Source organism: Mobula hypostoma, chromosome 7, assembly GCF_963921235.1.
Source record: "Mobula hypostoma chromosome 7, sMobHyp1.1, whole genome shotgun sequence".
NCBI lineage: Eukaryota > Metazoa > Chordata > Chondrichthyes > Myliobatiformes > Myliobatidae > Mobula > Mobula hypostoma.
In genome coordinates, this window is record NC_086103.1 from 162955420 (window position 1) to 162973617 (window position 18198).

Sequence of the window (18198 nt, forward strand, 5' to 3'; positions counted from 1 at the left end):
TTAAGTAAAACCATGTTATAAGGGGAATTTAATCTCTGACAAGTATGTCCGGGAAATTGATGTCATTTTGATAAACCACAACTGCGTACAGAGACGATTGAAAATTAAGGAGCTTATTACTTTAATTCAGGGCAGAAACACTTGCAGTGACAATTGACTTTTTTGTTTATTTTGTTTCCATAGACTGACCTCAATCACGTTCATGGCGTCCTGGACAGTCTGGAGAAAGAGTAAGTGGGATTGTCCAGTTTTGTGTAAATGGTACTTGAACTGCTGCTGACTGCCACTAAATTATTTAGTTTATGCACAAAGGGAGGATAACTTTGACATTTCTGAATACCTGTTGTCTATTTGCTTGAACAGTAGTGAGAGCTCTGTGCCTTACATCCGGTTATTAAATTTGGATACAATTGAAGGCATCTCAGTGCTGTTGGATGTGCTTTGTATATCAAGCAGAAATGCCATTTCAAAAAAAGAACTACTTTTATATGCAATGCATATAAACTATCTTTTACTAGCTGCCACTTGGGATGCTGAAAGGGAAAATAAGTCACATATAGTCAGGGGCAGAACTTGGGTAATGCAACGGTGTTAACAATGAATTAAGTTTCTTTATGGATCAAATATCTTTATCACTTTTGCTAATGCTTATTGCTGTCAGGGATTTATTTATTGGGGCTTCTGGAATACAACAGCAGTGATGACATCAAGCTTGCTCAGCAACCAATCATGCAAAAAAAAATTCTTGCAGAAAACATAGGAAGCAAAAACATTTTCTACATGAATGCACTTCCTATTGCCTTTTATGCTGCTGGCGTTTAGGGCAGCAATGAAGGCTGTCCATCTCTGGCAGTGTTCTGGGCTTCCTCCGACATATCAGTAGCTTTTTCTTGGTTTTCACTGCTGTCAGTCATGCAAGTCCTGGGTGGAGACTCGGGAATACCGTCGCACTCAGGTGTAGGGGATCTTTCATTGCTGCTTCCGTAACAGCTTTGTTTGAACAGTCAGGGTTGTTAGCCCTGAGATGAACCACTGAACCTGGAGAACTGGTGGCCTCTACCCTTTAACCTGTTTGGCATGGGTGACCCTACCGAGAGGCAAAGCACAAGGCCCTGACACTCTAGCAGAGCTCTCCGGGTCATCGAGACACGCAAGCCTCCAAGCCACAAGGCTGTGGTCCTCTTGGAAGATTGTACAGTAGGGGATATCACCTTAGAAATGCATTGGACATAATTAAGGTAGAACTGAAATATAATGAACAAATTCTTCAATATTTATAGTTTATTTTTAAATATTTGATATGTTGAAATATTTAAGTCAATATAATTAGCATATATCTTTATAAATTCTTTTAAGGGTCAGATACTTTGCCAAGCAGTATACGTGGTTCAGTACACATGCCACCATGACACTTTGTCACGGTGAAGAGGCCTGTGAGTTCCTGAGATCAAGAGCTTGTTGCCGCCTGGAGTTTAGCCATCTGGCACTTAGCTCCTATACGGTCACTCATGGCGGTAAGGTCAAGGGAGAGGTTCTAGACAAAGAGCGATCCAAGCAAGACCTCAACGGTGGTGATGGCAGAAGATAATGACGCATCACAATGGTAGTGAAAACGGAGGAAGTGCCCCTGGACGTCTCTATGCCTTGCGCCTGAACCTTGAACCTGATCTGTCGAGGACCGTGTGGTTGCTGCCCCTGAATCTGCCTCCCCACGTTAAGCAAAGGCACACACATGTATTCTACAGATATAAAATCTTATTCAATCCTGCTGTAAAATAAAGTAAGATATTCAGGGATTTTTATAATGGCATCAGTTTGACAATAACTCACGTTCAAGTCGATTCTAGTAAATTTCTGAATTGTGGAGAAGGCGGGAAACAGTGAAGCATTTAGAAATGCAGCACAGTATGCAAGTTTCATGTGAAATTAAAACTGTGCAGAATTCCCTAAGCTTCTGTCAAATTCACAGACCAATGTGTCAAATGCCAATTAGTTTCACAGTCACTTCCTCTGAATGAAATATTTGACTATAAGCCCAGACTTTACAATGTTTTTATTGAAGTGATAATTCTGTAAGACCATAAGATGTGTGAGGTCAAAATTGGGCAATTTTGCCCATTGAATCTGCTCCACCGTTCCATCATGCCTGATTTATTGTCCCTCTCAACCCAATTCTCCTGCCTTCTCCCTGTGACATTTGACACCTTTAATAATCAGGAACCTATCAATGACTTGGCCTCCATATCCATCTGTGGTAATGAATTCTACAGATTCACCAACCTCTGGCTAAAGAAATTGCTCCTCATTCCTTTGATATTCATGTGCAGGGAGATGGCCTTTCTTGCATTAATATTCCACTGACAGATTCAGCATCGTTACTTTATGAGAAAGGCAAACATAGATGTAAAGGTAATTTCAGAACTTAGCTGTTAAATCACTGGGGTAGCTGAAACACAGAGGCTAGGAAAAGGATCTGGTTATGATGTTTTTAAATATCTGTTGCAATGATGTGTTAGGTAAGCTGAATCAGTGTTGTTTCATAAGCAACATGACATTATATTTTTCTTTGTGCAATAAACACAGGAGCAATTGACATTGAATAAAGATTTTTTTTCCTGTACAAATATTCTTTTGGTCTGTTGACAGATTTTCCATGGAGATCAGTTCAGGGTTAATAGAAGTTATATCACCACATGCAGCTTACTATCCGGATTTGGCAAATCTGAAGGAAACATTTGGAGATTCAAAAGAGCGTGTCAGGTAGGTCTTAACAAGTTTGACAAACACATCCTGTCTGTCAATTGACAAATCTCAAATGGATGAGCATGGCTCCAAGGTATTAACACAAAATCACAACACTATGTTTGAAGCAGTTTATGGTGCTTTTGAGATTGCAAATAAAAAATAATAAACACAAGAAAGTCTACTGATGTTGGAATTCAAAGCAAAACACACAAAATGCTGGAGGAACTCATCAAGTCAGGCAGCATCTGTAGAAGTGAATAAACACTCAATATTTCTGACCGACAGGAGATGATTATGCCAGCACTTATCCGTCAGGGAAGCCCTCAGAGCAGCCTTTTAAAGAGCTCGCATTTGCCATTGGACTGCTGGTGGTACGCTGTGCTATTGCCAAGGTTCTGGCCTATCGCAGCCCAGAGGTCTGATATGAATTGGGGAATGTCAGAGGGGGTGTCAAACCAAGCAGTCCAGCTGCTGATGAATGTCTGAGCCTCTTCTGCAGCTGTTGTGGATGCTGCAGGAATGAGATCTGGCCACCAGGTGGTATGGTCCACTGTGGTAAGGAGGTGCTTGAAACCACAGTTGGGAGGACCAACGAGGTCCACATCGACATGGTCAAACCATCGCTCAGAGATCTCAACAGGTGCCAATAGTGCCTGGACATGACAGTTAATTTTTGCCCACTGGCACTCCACATGGGCCGCAGTCCAATCACACGTGCCCGTTCTAGGGCCACGCGTTTACTTTAGTGGATCCAGTTCTGTGAGGCCTTCCAGCCCGGATACATGAAGCCATGTACAGAGTCAAAAACAGTCTCCCTCCAGTTTGTGGGCATGATGGGGCGATGGTAACCGGTTCAGACATTGTACAGGAGACAAACCCCAGAACTTAATGTCAGCCAACCGCAGGCCCATGACTGCTGTACGGTAAGCCTGAACCTCTAGGTCAGTAGCTTGGTTGGTTCCCATGCTGGCGTAATCAACCCCTATGTGTGTGGCCTCAACATCTGGCCATGAAAGGCAATCAGCTATGACATTATTGTTCCCCTTGTTATGTCATATTATCAGTTGTGGGCTCTGATATGTAGTCTAGGTGATGCTGCTTCCATGCAGACCAAAGGTCTGATATTTTGGCCATCACATGCATGAGGGGTTTGTGATCAACGAACTCTATGCAATGGCAACCCTCTAGAAGAAAACAAGAATGGCAGACAGCCAGACAGAGACCAACAAGCTCACGGTCAAACATGCTGTACTTCCTTTCAGGAGGGACAGAGCTGCCGGCTGAAGAAGGCGAGCTGCTGCCACACACCTCCTACCAACTGTTCATGCAAAGCGTAGTCTGGAGTGTCAGGAGTAATGGCTATAGGTGCGTTGGAGAGCAGGTGCACCAGTAGGGTCGTGTTGGAAACAGTTTATTTAGTATCATCAAATTTCCTGGTCATGTCCGCTGACCAGTCAAGCACGTGATTAGGTTATAGCGTTATTGCCTTTAAGCACACGATACAGGAGAAGCATAAGTTCAGCAGCTTGCGGGAAGACATGGTGATGGAAATCCACCATGACTAAAAACTCCTGTAGTTTTTTAGTAGTGCAGGGTGGTGGGAAATCCACAATAACGGCTTCCTTTGATGGGAGGGGTTTTGCACCTTCTGTGGAACTGTGATGGCCAAGAAAGTCAATGGTTGACAACCCAATTTGGCATTTAGCAGGGTTAATAATCAACCCATGTTGGCTTAACTGCTCAAAGTATGCAAAGATGAGATGTGGGTTTGGATTTGGATGCATTGGTGACGAGTATATCATCCAGGTAAACGAAAAGAAAATCGAAATCTTTTCATACAAAGTCCATCAGCTGTTGGAAAGTCTGTGCTGCATTTTTTAGTCCAAACACGTGCACAGAAACTCAGAGGCCAAACAGGGTTATCACAGCTGTTTTGGGAATGTCTTCCAAGCACACAGGCACCTGATTGCACCCCCTAACTAGATCAACTTTCGAAAAAATTAACATAGAACATAGAAATCTACAGCACATTACAGGCCCTTCGGCCACAATGTTGTGCCGACCATGTAACCTACTCTTGAAACTACCTAGAATTACTTTACCACATAGCCCTCTATTTTCCTAAGCTCCATGTACCCTATTGTATCCAACTCCACTACCATTGCCGGCAGCGCATTCCACACACCCACCACTCTGTGAGAAAAGCTTACTCCTGACATCCCCTCAGTACCTACTTCCAAGCACCTTAAAACTATGCCCCCTTGTGTTAGCTATTTCAGCCCTGAGAAAAAGCCTCTGACTATCCACTCGATCAAGCCTCTCATCTTATACACCTCTATCAGGTCACCTCTCATCCTCTATCACTCTAAGGAGAAAAGGCCAAGTTCACTCAACCTATTCTCATAAGGCACACTCTCCAATCCAGGCAACATTCTTGTAAATCTCCTCTGCACTCTTTCTATAGTATCCACATCCATCCTTTAGTGAGGTGACCAGAAATGAACATAGTACTCCAAGTGGGGTCTAACTCAGGTCTTATATAGCTGTAACCTTACCTCATGGATCTTGAACTCAATCCCACTGTTGATGAATGCCAACACACCATACAGCTTAACAATACTGTCAACCTGTGCAACATAGACACAGACTCTCTGATCCTCCACACTGCCAAGAGTCTTATCATTAAAACTATATTCTGTCTTTAAATTTGACCTACCGGAATGAACCACTTCACTTATTGAACTCCATCTGCCACTTCTCAGCCCAGTTCTGCATACTATACTTCACTTGATAAATTAGTATTTATGGTGACTAAACGTGCCGAGAAGTCCGGGATGAGTGGGACCAGGTAACGATCGGGGGAGGGGGGGTTGCGGAGGGGTAGACTCACTAAGGCATCAGTACTCGCCACATGGGTGGCAACTGCCATCAGGCTTGGGACCAGGGGCTATTCAATCGGTGTACAATGTCAAGTCTTTCCATGTTGGCAAACTTGGCCTTTGCAGTTGCCTGCTTTTCTGGGTCCAGTCTACACGCGCGGGCATGGACTGGGGGACCAGTTGTAGAAATGTGGTGCTGGACCCCATGTTTTATGACTGTAGCGGAGAATGTGGGCTTGGTGAGGTCTGGAGATTTACCCAGCAGTCGAGTAAACTCACATGCGATGGTGCATGCGTTTGACAGAGTCGTTGTGGGGAATTTACTGGGGGAGCAGGGCAACGACCCCAAGTCCTTGACATCCACGAGCCGGCAGTTCTTAAGATCGACTAACAGTCCTTGGGCACGCAGGGAATCTGCACCAAGCAGGGGGCTAGCCACTTTAGCCAAGACAATGTCCCATGTCTAGCGTCACTCACTAAAGCAGAGCATCACCTGTCATGTCCCGTAGGCCTGAATTCTGCTGCCACTGGCAGCCTCCAGCAAGGTTGTGTTGCTCTTTGCCTTTCATCAACAGGCGATGCTGGAAGTACACTCAGTTGAGCACCAGTGTCACCCTGAAAGGGTGTTTGTAATGAACAGTAGACGACCCTGGCAGCTGGAACCCACAGTGTTCATGGACCTCTGTCCCGAAGTGCCAGCACTGTTGAAGCTGCAAGGGGTCAGCACTTCCTAGTGTTTGTACCAAAGTGAGCATGGTAAAAACACAGGCCCAGTGTTGACTGTTTTGCAGGTGAGGGCGTCCTTGTGTAGAGAAAAGAGGAGGAACTATGCACCGCTGCCTAGCTGAGTGTAGACGCAAAATGCTGGAGGAACTCAGCAGGCCAGGCAGCATCTACGGAAAAGAGTACAGCTGACGTTTCATGCCGAGACCTTTCATCAAGACGGGAGAAAAAAAGATGAAGAGTCAGTGTAAGAAGGTGGGGGATATGGGAGGAAGAAACACAAAGTGAGAGGTGAAACGGGGGAGGGGTGGTTTGATTAGTGAAAGAGATACTGAGCTGGAGAAGGGCGGATTGGATAGGAGAGGACTGAAGGCCATGGAAGAAAGAAAGGGGGGAGGAGCACCAGACAGAGGTGATGGGCAGGTGAGCGAGGGAAAAATGAAGGCGGGGGGGAGGGGTCATTACCGGAAGTTTGAAAAATCAGTGTTTATGCCATCAGGTTGGTGGCTACCCAGACGGAATACAATGTGTTGCTCCTCCAACCTGAGTGTGACCTCATCGCAATGGTACAGGAGGCCATGGACTAACATATGGGAATGGGATGTGGAATTAAAATGGCTGGCCACTGGGAGATCCTGCCTTTCTGGCAGGCGGTGCATAGGTGCTCGGCAAAGCGTTCTCCTAATCTATGTCGGGTCTCACCAATATACTGGAGGCCACACCGGGAGAACCAGACACAGTAGATGACCCCAATAGACTCACAGGTGACGTGTCGCCTCACCTGGAAGGACTGTTTGGGACCCTGAATGGTAGTGAGGGAGAAGGTGTAGGGGCAGGTGAAGCACTTGTTCCAATTGCAAGGATAAGTGCCAGGAGGAATGGGGAGGAATGAATGGACAGGGGAGTCGCAGGGTGATCCCTACGGAAAGCAGGAACGGGAGTCTGGAGGAAAAGATGTGCTTGGTGGTGGGATCCCGTTGGAGATGGTGGAAGTTATGGAGAATTATGTGCTGGATGCAGAGGCTGGTGAAGTGGTAGGTGAGGAACTCTATCCCTGGTGGGGTGGCAGGAGGATGGGGTGAGGGCAGAAATGGACAAAATGGAAGAGATGTGGTTGAGGGCAGCATTGATGGTGGAGGAAGAGAAGCCCCTTTCTTTGAAGAAGGAGGACTTAGTTCTGGAATGAAAAGCCTCATCCTGACAGCAAATGCGGCAGAGATGGAGGAATTGAGGGAATTGAGTGATTTCCCAGGGGTGACAGCATGTTAACTCTGATAGCTTAACAGCGCGGAGGCTGGCCAAGGAGAGCAACTGTTTGGCACGCTCAGACTGTTAGTCCAAAAGTCTGTAAAAAGTAAGTTTTCAGTGCTCAGCATTTATCGTGTTCATGTGGGTCTTCTGGTAGACTCGCCACTCTTGTAGCCAGGGGAGTTTCTGAGCGACACTGCCACTCAGAACTCAGTCGTTGGCTGTGATTTCTTAGAGCACGAAACGGGCCTTGGGTTATACAAACCAAGTGATGGCATTTTGCTCCCAAAGCTCCAGCAATTTCAATACAACTGCATTGGCCGACATGTTCAATAACTCTGGAATCGTCCAAGAGCATCGGGGTCACTGATGTTGGTTCTTGCAAAGAACACAACATGAGGTCTTTTAGGTTGGGATGGCACAGTAGCGTAGAGGTTAACACAACACTTTACAGTACCAGTGGCCCAGGTTCAATTCCTGCTGCTGCCTCTGAGGAGTTTGTACTTGTGGGTTTCCTCCCGGTGCTCTGGTTTCCTCCCACATTCCAAAAAGCGTGCCAGTTGGTCATTGTAACTTGTCCCGTGATGAGGCAGGGATGAGCTTGGGGATTGCTATGCTCGACAGGCCAGAAAGGCCTACTCCACACTGTATGTCAATAAATAAATAAATAAATAACTAAAAAGTTTAGGAAAACCACAACAACACATTTCTTGAACTCCAAAACCCGAATGCAAAGCGCACCGGAAGTCCTTTACGTAATTACCTCATCACGTCAGACCAGCCTCTCAAAGTGAACCCCAACCCCAATGTCGGTGGTTGTGAATTCTGTACGTTTCCACCAATTACATTGCCCTACAATTGAAGCCAGGTGGGTGGGAAAGGTGGAATGGAGAGGAAGGAATCTGATAGGAGAGGAGAGTGGACCATAGGAGAAAGAGAAGGAGGAGGGAAGCCAGGGGAAAGTAGGCTACCCAGATGGAGTATAAGGTATTGCTCCTGCACCCTGAGGGTGGCCTCATCTTGGCACAATAAAAAGAACTAAATTCATAGTGACATACAAGATGGAAACACGCTCTTCAACCTATCTAGTCCATATCAACCATTTACCATCCATTTACACTAATTCTACATTATTCCCATTTTTTATTTTACTCACTTGCCAAGGCACAAGGGAAAATAGACAGCAGCCAGCCAATAACCCACCAATCTGTACATACAAAATCGTTTCGCGATTGAGGTTGTAACTCATCTGGAACTTAAAATGCATTGTTTAATGGAATTATAAGGCTCTTGTGCATTCATTAAACAAAATTATATTTACAGTATGTTCATTACATCAAAAATGGTTCCTATTACTTTGCAGACACCTAGCTTAAATTAATGTGCTTAGATACAAATTAATATAAGTGTCCATTATTAATCGAGCCAGTGGAACATTTTTGCAAAATATGTCTGGTGTTCTAAGAAGCCAAACCAAATATGTATATATCTGCCAGAGTGGCATTCCTAGGCATACCAGCTTTGAATGGCTGTGGTTGTATGTTGTTAAGAAAACAACCTTGAGGTTTTAGCAGCCCCATTACTGTTCTTTTAAAAGTGTGCTTGGATATTTCTGAGGTATTTGGAGCATTCTTTCAATCAGGCATACACACAGATAAACAAATATGTTCCAAACTGAATCATTTACAAAAAGCAGGAGATACTTGGTCAAATTGAATCAAACTTTAATGTTCAGCTTGTAGTTAAAGTTTTACAAAGCTGCATTTATGGCCTGTATTTAGCAAAGCCTTTTGCAAAATCCAGTGTGGGAGGTTGGTCCAGGTTAAGTCACTTGGCATTTACGATGAAGTAATCAATTGGATTCAATGTTGGCTTAATGAGAGAAGTCAGAGCGGTAGAAGATGGCTATCTCTCTGACTAGAGGCCTGTGACTAGTGGCGTTTATAATAATTCAGGTGATAATGCAGTAAATTAGATCAGCAAATTTGTGAATGATTCCAAGATCAGGAGCATAGTGAATTGTGAGGAAGGCCATCGAAGCTTCCAGAGCAGCTGGAAGAATGGGCTGAAAAATGGTGGATGGAATTTAATGCAGACAAAGATGAGGTATTGCACTTTGGCAGGACAAACCGAGGTTAGGACTTGTACAGTGACCGGTAGGGCGCTGAGGTGTGTGGTAGAACAAAAGAACCTGAGTGTATAGCCCTGTAATTCCTTGAAAGTAGTGTCACAGGTAGATAGGGTTGTAGAGAGAATTTTTGGCACACTGACCTTGATATACCAGGATATTGAGTACAGGAGTTGGGAAGTTATGTTGAAGTTGTATAAGATATTGGTGAGTCCAAATTTGGAGTATTGTGTTTAACGGTGTTTACTTACCTACGGGAACAATATCAATCACATTGAAAGAGTACAGGGAATGTTTACACAGATGTTGATGGGACTTGTAAAACCTGATCTATTAGGGAAGGGTTGAAAAGGTTAGGACTTTATTCCATGGAGTGCAGGAGAATAGGGGAAGATTTTATAAAGGTATACAAAATTATAGGGGGAATAGATGGGGTGAATGCATGCAGCTCTTTCTCCTCAGGCTGGGTGAGACTAGAACTAGAGGTCATGGATTTAGGATGAAATGTGAAACGTTTAAGTGGATCTGAGTGGGACCTTCACTCAGAGGATGGTGCAAGTGTGTAACAAACTGCCAGCAGATTTCAATATTTAATAGAAATTTGGATAAAGTACTTGAAGGGGTGTTGGAGGGTTGTGGTCCAGATACAGGTAGGTGGAACCAGGCAGAAAACCATGCCAGCACAGACTGGATAGGTCAGCGGACATTTCCTGTGCTGTAGTACCCTATACGGCATAGTCCATTGCATGTACATTCGTCCCCATTGAGCACATCTAGGTGGAACATTGTCACAGGAAAGCAGCGACCACCCAGGTATCCTGTGGGCTGCATGGCTTATTCTGATTGTCAAAAGTCACTTCCATCGTGATTGGTTAGTTTAGAAACTGCAGCTGCTTTCCCATTGGTTAGCTGCCTGGTGTCTAATTTCAAATATCCTGGGTATATAGAGAGCACATGTGGAAGGTCCTTTCTCTTTCTCTCTCTTTGTTTAAGGCAAGTTGTGCACATGGCCATTGGGAAGGTATGCTCTGTGTGCACTTTTAACTAGGTACGTTTGTTGAATATTCAGCTTTGTAGTGTCTGTAACTTGGGGAAGATAAATGTTTGGTCGAATTTTTAAAGTTTGTAAATAAATTATTAACATACTTATTTGTAGTCGGTGCTTTATCTCACTTGCTAGACCCACGAACCTGATTCTACATTACTCCAGGTCGTGCTTTCTTTTTGCTGCTGCCATCAGGAAAATGCTACAGGAGCCTCAGGACTCACACCTTCAGATTCAGGAGTAGTTATGACACCTCAAAAATCAAGCTCCTGAACCAGAGGGGATAACTTCACTCACCCCATCACAGAGCTGCTCCCACAACCTGTGGACTCACTTTAAAGGACTTGAGATTAATTTCTTTTTTCCCCTCCTTTTTATATTTGTACAGTTTCTTGTCTTTTGCATGCTGGTTGTTCGCCCTGTTGGTGCGGTCTTTCATTGACTCTATTCGGGATTTATTGAGTACGTCTGCAAGAAAATGAATCCCAGGGTTGTATATGGTGACATATATATACTTTAATAATAAGTTTAAACTTTGAACTCTCTGACTCTATTACCAGGGCATTAAATCTACTCTGAAGACCAAACTTCACTTTTATTTCACACACAAATAGATTGATAAAAAAGCTTTCATTGTTCTATAACTCTTGATCAAAGTTTACAAGATTTTAAAAACATATATTTGAGAAATCATACTAAAACATGTTTATATGCTTGTAAAAACGGGAGAGATCTATCTTCTGTATAAATCTGGTCTTGTTAGTGAATCCAAAACCTGTGCCGGTTCCTATCTCCGATTGTCGAAATCGGCTTTTGGTCATCACTCTGGTTTGCTCCTCTTGGAAAGAGATCCATGTAGATACTCTGGGTTAGGACTGTTATAGGTTTACCATGTAATGCCCCCTCCCAGGGTAAATTGCTCATATCTAGTCTCTACTGTTCCTTTGGACTCATCAGATGTGTGAAGAGGGGGAGCCTGCTACATGGACAACAGCTTGCTCTCCATGTCGTACTGCCCTGGCTTGTGTATGGATATACATATTACATAGACAGCTAGAACACAACATCCATGGTTGACCTCAACCAACGGAGGGCCTCAATGTATAGTATATTCACACTATATAGCACTGTACTGCTGCCAGAAGACAACAAATTTCATAACATGTAAGTAATAACATATAACCATATAACAATTGCAGCACGGAAACAGGCCATCTCGGCCCTTCTAGTCCGTGCCGAACTCTTACTCTCACCTAGTCCCACCAACCTGCACTCAGCCCATAACCCTCCATTCCTTTCCTGTCCATATATCTATCCAATTTAACTTTAAACGACAACATCGAACCTGCCTCAACCACTTCTGCTGGAAGCTCATTCCACACAGCTACCACTCTCTGAGTAAAGAAGTTCCCCCTCATGTTACCCCTAAACTTTTGTCCTTTAACTCTCAACTCATGTCCTCTTGTTTGAATCTCCTCCGCTCTCAATGGAAAAAGCCTATCCACGTCAACTCTGTCTATCCCCCTCATAATTTTAAATACCTCTATCAAGTCCCCCTTCAACCTTCTACGCTCCAAAGAAGAAAGACTTAACTTGTTCAACCTTTCTCTGTAATTTAGGAGATGAAACCCAGGCAACATTTTAGTAAATCTCCTCTGTGCTCTCTCAATTTTGTTGACATCTTTCCTATAATTCGGTGACCAGAACTGTACACAATACTCCAAATTTGGCCTCACCAATGCCTTATACAATTTCAACATTACATCCCAACTCCTGTACTCAATGCTCTGATTAATAAAGGGTAGCATACCAAAAGCTTTCTTCACCACCCTATCCACATGAGATTCCACCTTCAGGGAACTATACACCATTATTCCTAGATCCCTCAATGCCCTACCATTTACCATGTATGTCCTATTTTGATTAGTCCTACCAAAATGTAGCACCTCACATTTTTCAGCATTAAACTCCATCTGCCATCTTTCAGCCCACTCTTCTGACTGGCCTAAATCTCTCTGCAAGCTTTGAAGACCTACTTCATTATCCACAACGCCACCTATCTTAGTATCATCTGCATGCTTACTAATCCAATTTACCACCCCATCATCCAGATCATTAATATATATGACAAACAACATTAGACCCTGTACAGATCCCTGAGGCACACTGCTAGACACCGTCCTCCAATCTGACAAACAGTTTTCCACCACCACTCTCTGGCGTCTCCCATCCAGCCACTGCTGAATCCATTTTACTACTTCGATATTAATGCCTAAAGATTGAACCTTCCTGACTAACCTTCCATGTGGAACCTTGTCAAAGACCTTACTGAAGTCCATATAGACAGCATCCACCACTTTACCCTTGTCAACTTTCCTAGTAACCTCATCAAAAAATTCAATAAGATTTGTTAAACGTGACCTTCCACGCACAAATCCATGTTGATTGTTCCTAATCAGACCCTGTCTATCCAGATAATTATATATACCATCTCTAAGAATACTTTCCATCAACTTACCCACCACTGACATCAAACTCGCAGGCCGATAATTGCTAGGTTTACTCTTAGAACCCTTTTTAAATAACGGAACCACATGAGCAATACGCCAATCCTCCAGCACCATCCCTGTTTCTAATGACATTTGAAATATTTCTGTCAGAGCCCTTGCTATTTCCACACTAACTTCCCTCAAGGTCCTTGGGAATATCTTGTCCGGACCCGGAGACTTATCCACATTTATATTCCTTAAAAGTGCCAGTACTTCCTCTTCTTTAATTGTCATACTTTCCATAACTACCCTTCTTGTTTCCTTTACCTTACACAATTCAATATCCTTCTCCTTAGTGAATACTGAAGAAAAGAAATTGTTCAAAATCTCCCCCATCTCTTTTGGCTCCGCACATAGCCGTCCACTCTGATTCTCTAAGGGACCAATTTTATCCCTCACTATGCTTTTGCTGTTCATGTAACTGTAGAAACCCTTTGGATTTATTTTCACCTTACTTGCCAAAGCAGCCTCGTATCTTCTTTTAGCTTTTCTAATTTCTTTCTTAAGATTCTTTTTACGTTCTTTATATTCCTCAAGCACCTCATTTACTCCAAGCTGCCTATATTTATTGTAGATCCCTCTCTTTTTCTGAACCAAGTTTCCAATATCTCTTGAAAACCATGGCTCTCTCAAAGTTTTAACCTTTCCTTTCAACCTAACAGGAACATAAAGATCCTGTACCCTCAAAATTTCACCTTTAAATGATGTCCATTTCTCTATTACATCCTTCCCATAAAACAAATTGCCCCAATCCACTCCTTCTAAATCCTTTCGCATCTCCTCAAAGTTAGCCTTTCTCCAATCAAAAATCTCAACCCTGGGTCCTGTCCTATCCTTCTCCATAATTATATTGAAACTAATGGTATTGTGATCACTGGACCCGAAATGCAACCTCCTGCAACCATGTTTCACTAATAGCTACAACATCATATTTCCAGGTATCAATCCATGCTCTAAACTCATCCACCTTTCTTACAATGCTCTTAGCATTAAAATAGATGCCTTTAAGAAACTCTCCACCTCTTACTCTCTGTTTATCCTTAATGGAGCAAACAACTTTGTTATCTTTTTCTTCCTTCTCCCCTACATCTTTGGTACTAGTGCTCCCGCTCTCTGTCCCCTGCCTATCCTCCCTCAAACACTGTCTACTAGCTTTCTCTATTTGTGAACTGATCTCCTCTCTCCTAGTCTCTTCAATTTGATTCCTACGCCCCAACCATTCTAGTTTAAAGTCACCCCAGTAGCCTTCGCAAATCTCCCCGCCAGGATATTGGTCCCCCTAGGATTCATGTGCAACCCGTCCTTTTTGTACAGGTCACACCTGCGCCAAAAGAGGTCCCAATGATCCAAAAACTTGAATCCCTGCCCCCTGCTCCAATCCCTCAGCCACGCATTTATCCTCCACCTCATTGCATTCCTGCTCTCACTGGCATGTGGCACAGGCAGTAATCCCGAGATTACTACCTTTGCGGTCCTTTTTCTCAACTCCCTATATTCTCCTTTCAGGACCTCTCCCCTTTTCCTACCTATGTCATTGGTACCTATATGTACCACGACTTATGGCTCCTCTCCCTCCCATTTCAGGATATGTACAACACGATCAGAAACATCCTGGACCCTGGCACCAGGGAAGCAAACTACATCCGGGTCTCCGGACTGCGTCCACAGAATCACCTATCTGACCCCCTAACTATCGAGTCCCCTATTACTACTGCCCTCCTCTTCCTGCCCCTACCCTTCTGAGCTACAGGGCCGGACTCTATGCCGGAGGCATGGCCACTGTTGCTTCCCCCAGGTAAGCTGTCCCCCCCAACAATACTCAAACAGGAGTACTTATTTTCAAGGGACACAGCCACAGCCACAAGGGTACTCACTATTACCTGATTCTTCCTATTCCCCCTCCTAAACGTGACCCACTTGTCTGCCTCTCCTGGCCCAGGTGTGACCACCTGCCTGTAACTCCTCTCTATCAACTCCTCACTCTCCCTGACCAGACAAAGGTCATTGAGCTGCAGCTCTAGTTCCCTAACGTGGTCCCTTAGGAGCTGCATCTTGGCGCACCTGGCGCAGATGTGGACGTCCAGGAGGCTGGGAGACCCCACGACATCTCACATCCGGCACTGAGAACAACAAGCTGCCCTCACACTCATACTTCCCCCTCTCCTCAAATAACAGCAAAAAATGAATACGAAAACCTGCCTCGCCTGTTTCCGCCTAAGCTCGTTGAGCCAAAACCCTTAAGCCTTCCCTCTGCTCCCGGCTCACTCCGCAGCCCACAAACTACGCTGCCCATAATAAATCTAATTCTAATTTTAATGTCAGAAGATGAAGGTATCCTTTGTTGAAAGAGAAGAGGAGAAACCAGGTAGCCCAGTCTATTGTAAAGGCCTGTCCTTGTAACCTGTGAGACGTAGTTGAAAGGATCCCACCAAAGCAGTTGTGCAAATTTTTCAAGGAATTAAGTAAACAATAAAATTAAAGAAAAGCAAGTTATGAAACTACCTGATTATCATAAAAGTCTTTGGTTCACTAATATCCTTTAGAGAAAGAAATCTGCCACCCTGAACATTCTAGCCTGTACAGCTCCAGATCCAGCCACCCATGTCCCCTCTTAACCCCCTCCACCATCAGGAGCAGGTAGGATACACCGTGAACGGAAGACTTGCCAGAGGGGCACAGATTCTGTGAGTAAATACATTAAACAAACAGGAAAAACTCCTCCCATTGCGTGAATATTTGAAATTTGTTGATTTTAATCATTGAGTTCCAGATACATTATTTTACATGTGCAGATATCCTTGTTCTACATAGATCTGTCTTTGTTAGTATCGGCCGTATTCCCCGTTTTCTCCAGAGCTGCAACTGTCTTGTTTATAAATGGAGGTCAATTTGACAGTGTTCTCATTTAATTACAAGTAGGTGGCCTTATTTAGGGCATGTTGTTCCTTTTGGCAGTAAGATGTATTAAGTGAGTGCAGATGATGGCCTTGGATATTGATGGCATTGAGTGTAAAGCAGAAGCCTTCAAAACAATATGTCATAGACTCATGTAGCACACCAGCAGGCCTTTCATCCCATCGTGTTTACACTGATCATCAAGTGCCTGTAAAGACCAATCTTTCATTTTCACCTTACCCCTGCTCCCTTCTGCACCTTTTCCACCTGCCTATCACCTGTGCACTCCTCCCACTGCTTGACCTCCACACCTCCCCTAATTGAATTCCATGCTCCACCATTCCCTATTGTTAGATTCCATCATCTTTCACCCCACACATCAAAGTTGCTGGTGAATGCAGCAAGCCAGGCAGCATCTCTAGGAAGAGGTGCAGTCGACGTTTTAGGCCGAGACCCTTCGTCAGGACTCGGCGAAGGGTCTCGGCCTGAAACGTCGACTGCACCTCTTCCTAGAGACGCTGCCTGGCCTGCTGCGTTCACCAGCAACTTTGATGTGTGTTGCTTGAATTTCCAGCATCTGCAGAATTCCTGTCGTTTGCATCTTTCACCCCATGTCACTTCCACCTGTCACCTCCCAGCTTCTGACGTTATTCCTACACTCCGCTCTCCCTTGTCCTCCTCCCACCCTCCTCACATTGATCCACCTATCACCCACCAACCCATGTCCCAGCCCCCTCCTCCACCTTTCCGTGCGGCCTATTTCCTCTCTTTCTTTAAGCCCTGATGAACAGCCTCGACCTGAAAAGTCAACTGTCCATATCTTTCCTTAGGTGCTGAGCTCCCCTCAGCGTTCCTGTCTTGTTTCAGATTCCAGCTTTTGCAGTCTCTTTTGACTCTGTCAACTCTCCCCGGCCTCCTGTCCACTGCACACTCCACATTGGTTGCATTGATAAAGGCTGAGGCTCTGGCATTCAGGGCTCATGCCTGTTATCTGTGTCTGCAATAATGATTCACTTTCAGGACCCCTTGCTGAAATTCTGCTCTTTTAGTTACATGGTGCTGCAGGGCAGCTGCATTCAGGATTGCCAGACCTGAAAGAAGCTACTGCCCACTCCATTCCCACCTCTCCATGACCAATCTCAGGTGGTTTGAAATTTCCATCCCCCTTCCAACAAGGTGCCTAGTTCACCCAGTAGACACTAGCATCCCAGTCTAACCAAAGAATCTTGAAAGCCAAAGTCCCATATTGAGTGCAGTTTGGCTCAAATCTGCCCAGTGTTGAAAGTAAGCTCCCTCATCCATTTTGGTGATGCAAACCAATATCAACCCTCTTTCTTCCAGTCTTATGAAGAATCTCAGCCCAAAATGTTGACTGTTTATTTCGCTCCATCGATGCTGTTTAAGCTACTGAGTTCCTCCAGCATTTTGCATGTGTTACCCTGGATTTCCAGCAGCTGCAGAATCTCTCGTGTTTATTCTTCCCATTACTGTGGGTGAAGGCCTATGTATCTTGGAGTTAAACAGTTGTAGAGCACGGAAGTAGGCCCTTCAGCCTTGCCCACGCAGACCGTGAAGCCTGTCTGTGTGAATCCATTTAAAGATGAGCTTTATTTGTCACATGCCCATTTGAAACATGCAGTGAAATATGTTGTTTTGCGTCAATGACCAAAGCAGTATGAGGATTGTGCTGGAGAAAGCGAGTGTCGCCACACTTTTGGTGCCAAAATTGCAAGCCCACAGCTTGCTGACATTAACCTGTACATCTTTGGAAAGAGGGAGGAAACTGGAGTATCAGGAGGAAACCCCACTTGGTCACGGGGAGAACGTACAAAACCCTTAGACAGTGGTGGTATTGAACCTGGGTCACTGGCACTGTAATAGTATTATACCACTGTGTGTTGAGGGCCCGGCAATTGTATCCTCCAATGAAAGCAGACAAGTAAATGTAGAACCAGCTACCCCCAAAGGGTATCTGGTTCCACATGG

The 18198-nt window shown here is 44.4% G+C and overlaps 1 protein-coding gene across 2 annotated transcripts in view; it reads left to right on the plus strand.

The window, feature by feature from the left end:
* LOC134349720 (alpha-1,3-mannosyl-glycoprotein 4-beta-N-acetylglucosaminyltransferase A-like) overlaps positions 1–18198 on the plus strand; it is a 288721-nt gene that overhangs the window by 172376 nt on the left and 98147 nt on the right. For both annotated transcript variants that reach the window (XM_063054473.1, XM_063054474.1), the window contains 2 exons: positions 184–230; positions 2647–2760. In XM_063054473.1, the coding sequence (XP_062910543.1) occupies positions 184–230; positions 2647–2760 (161 nt within the window). The remainder of the gene's footprint in view (positions 1–183; positions 231–2646; positions 2761–18198) is intronic.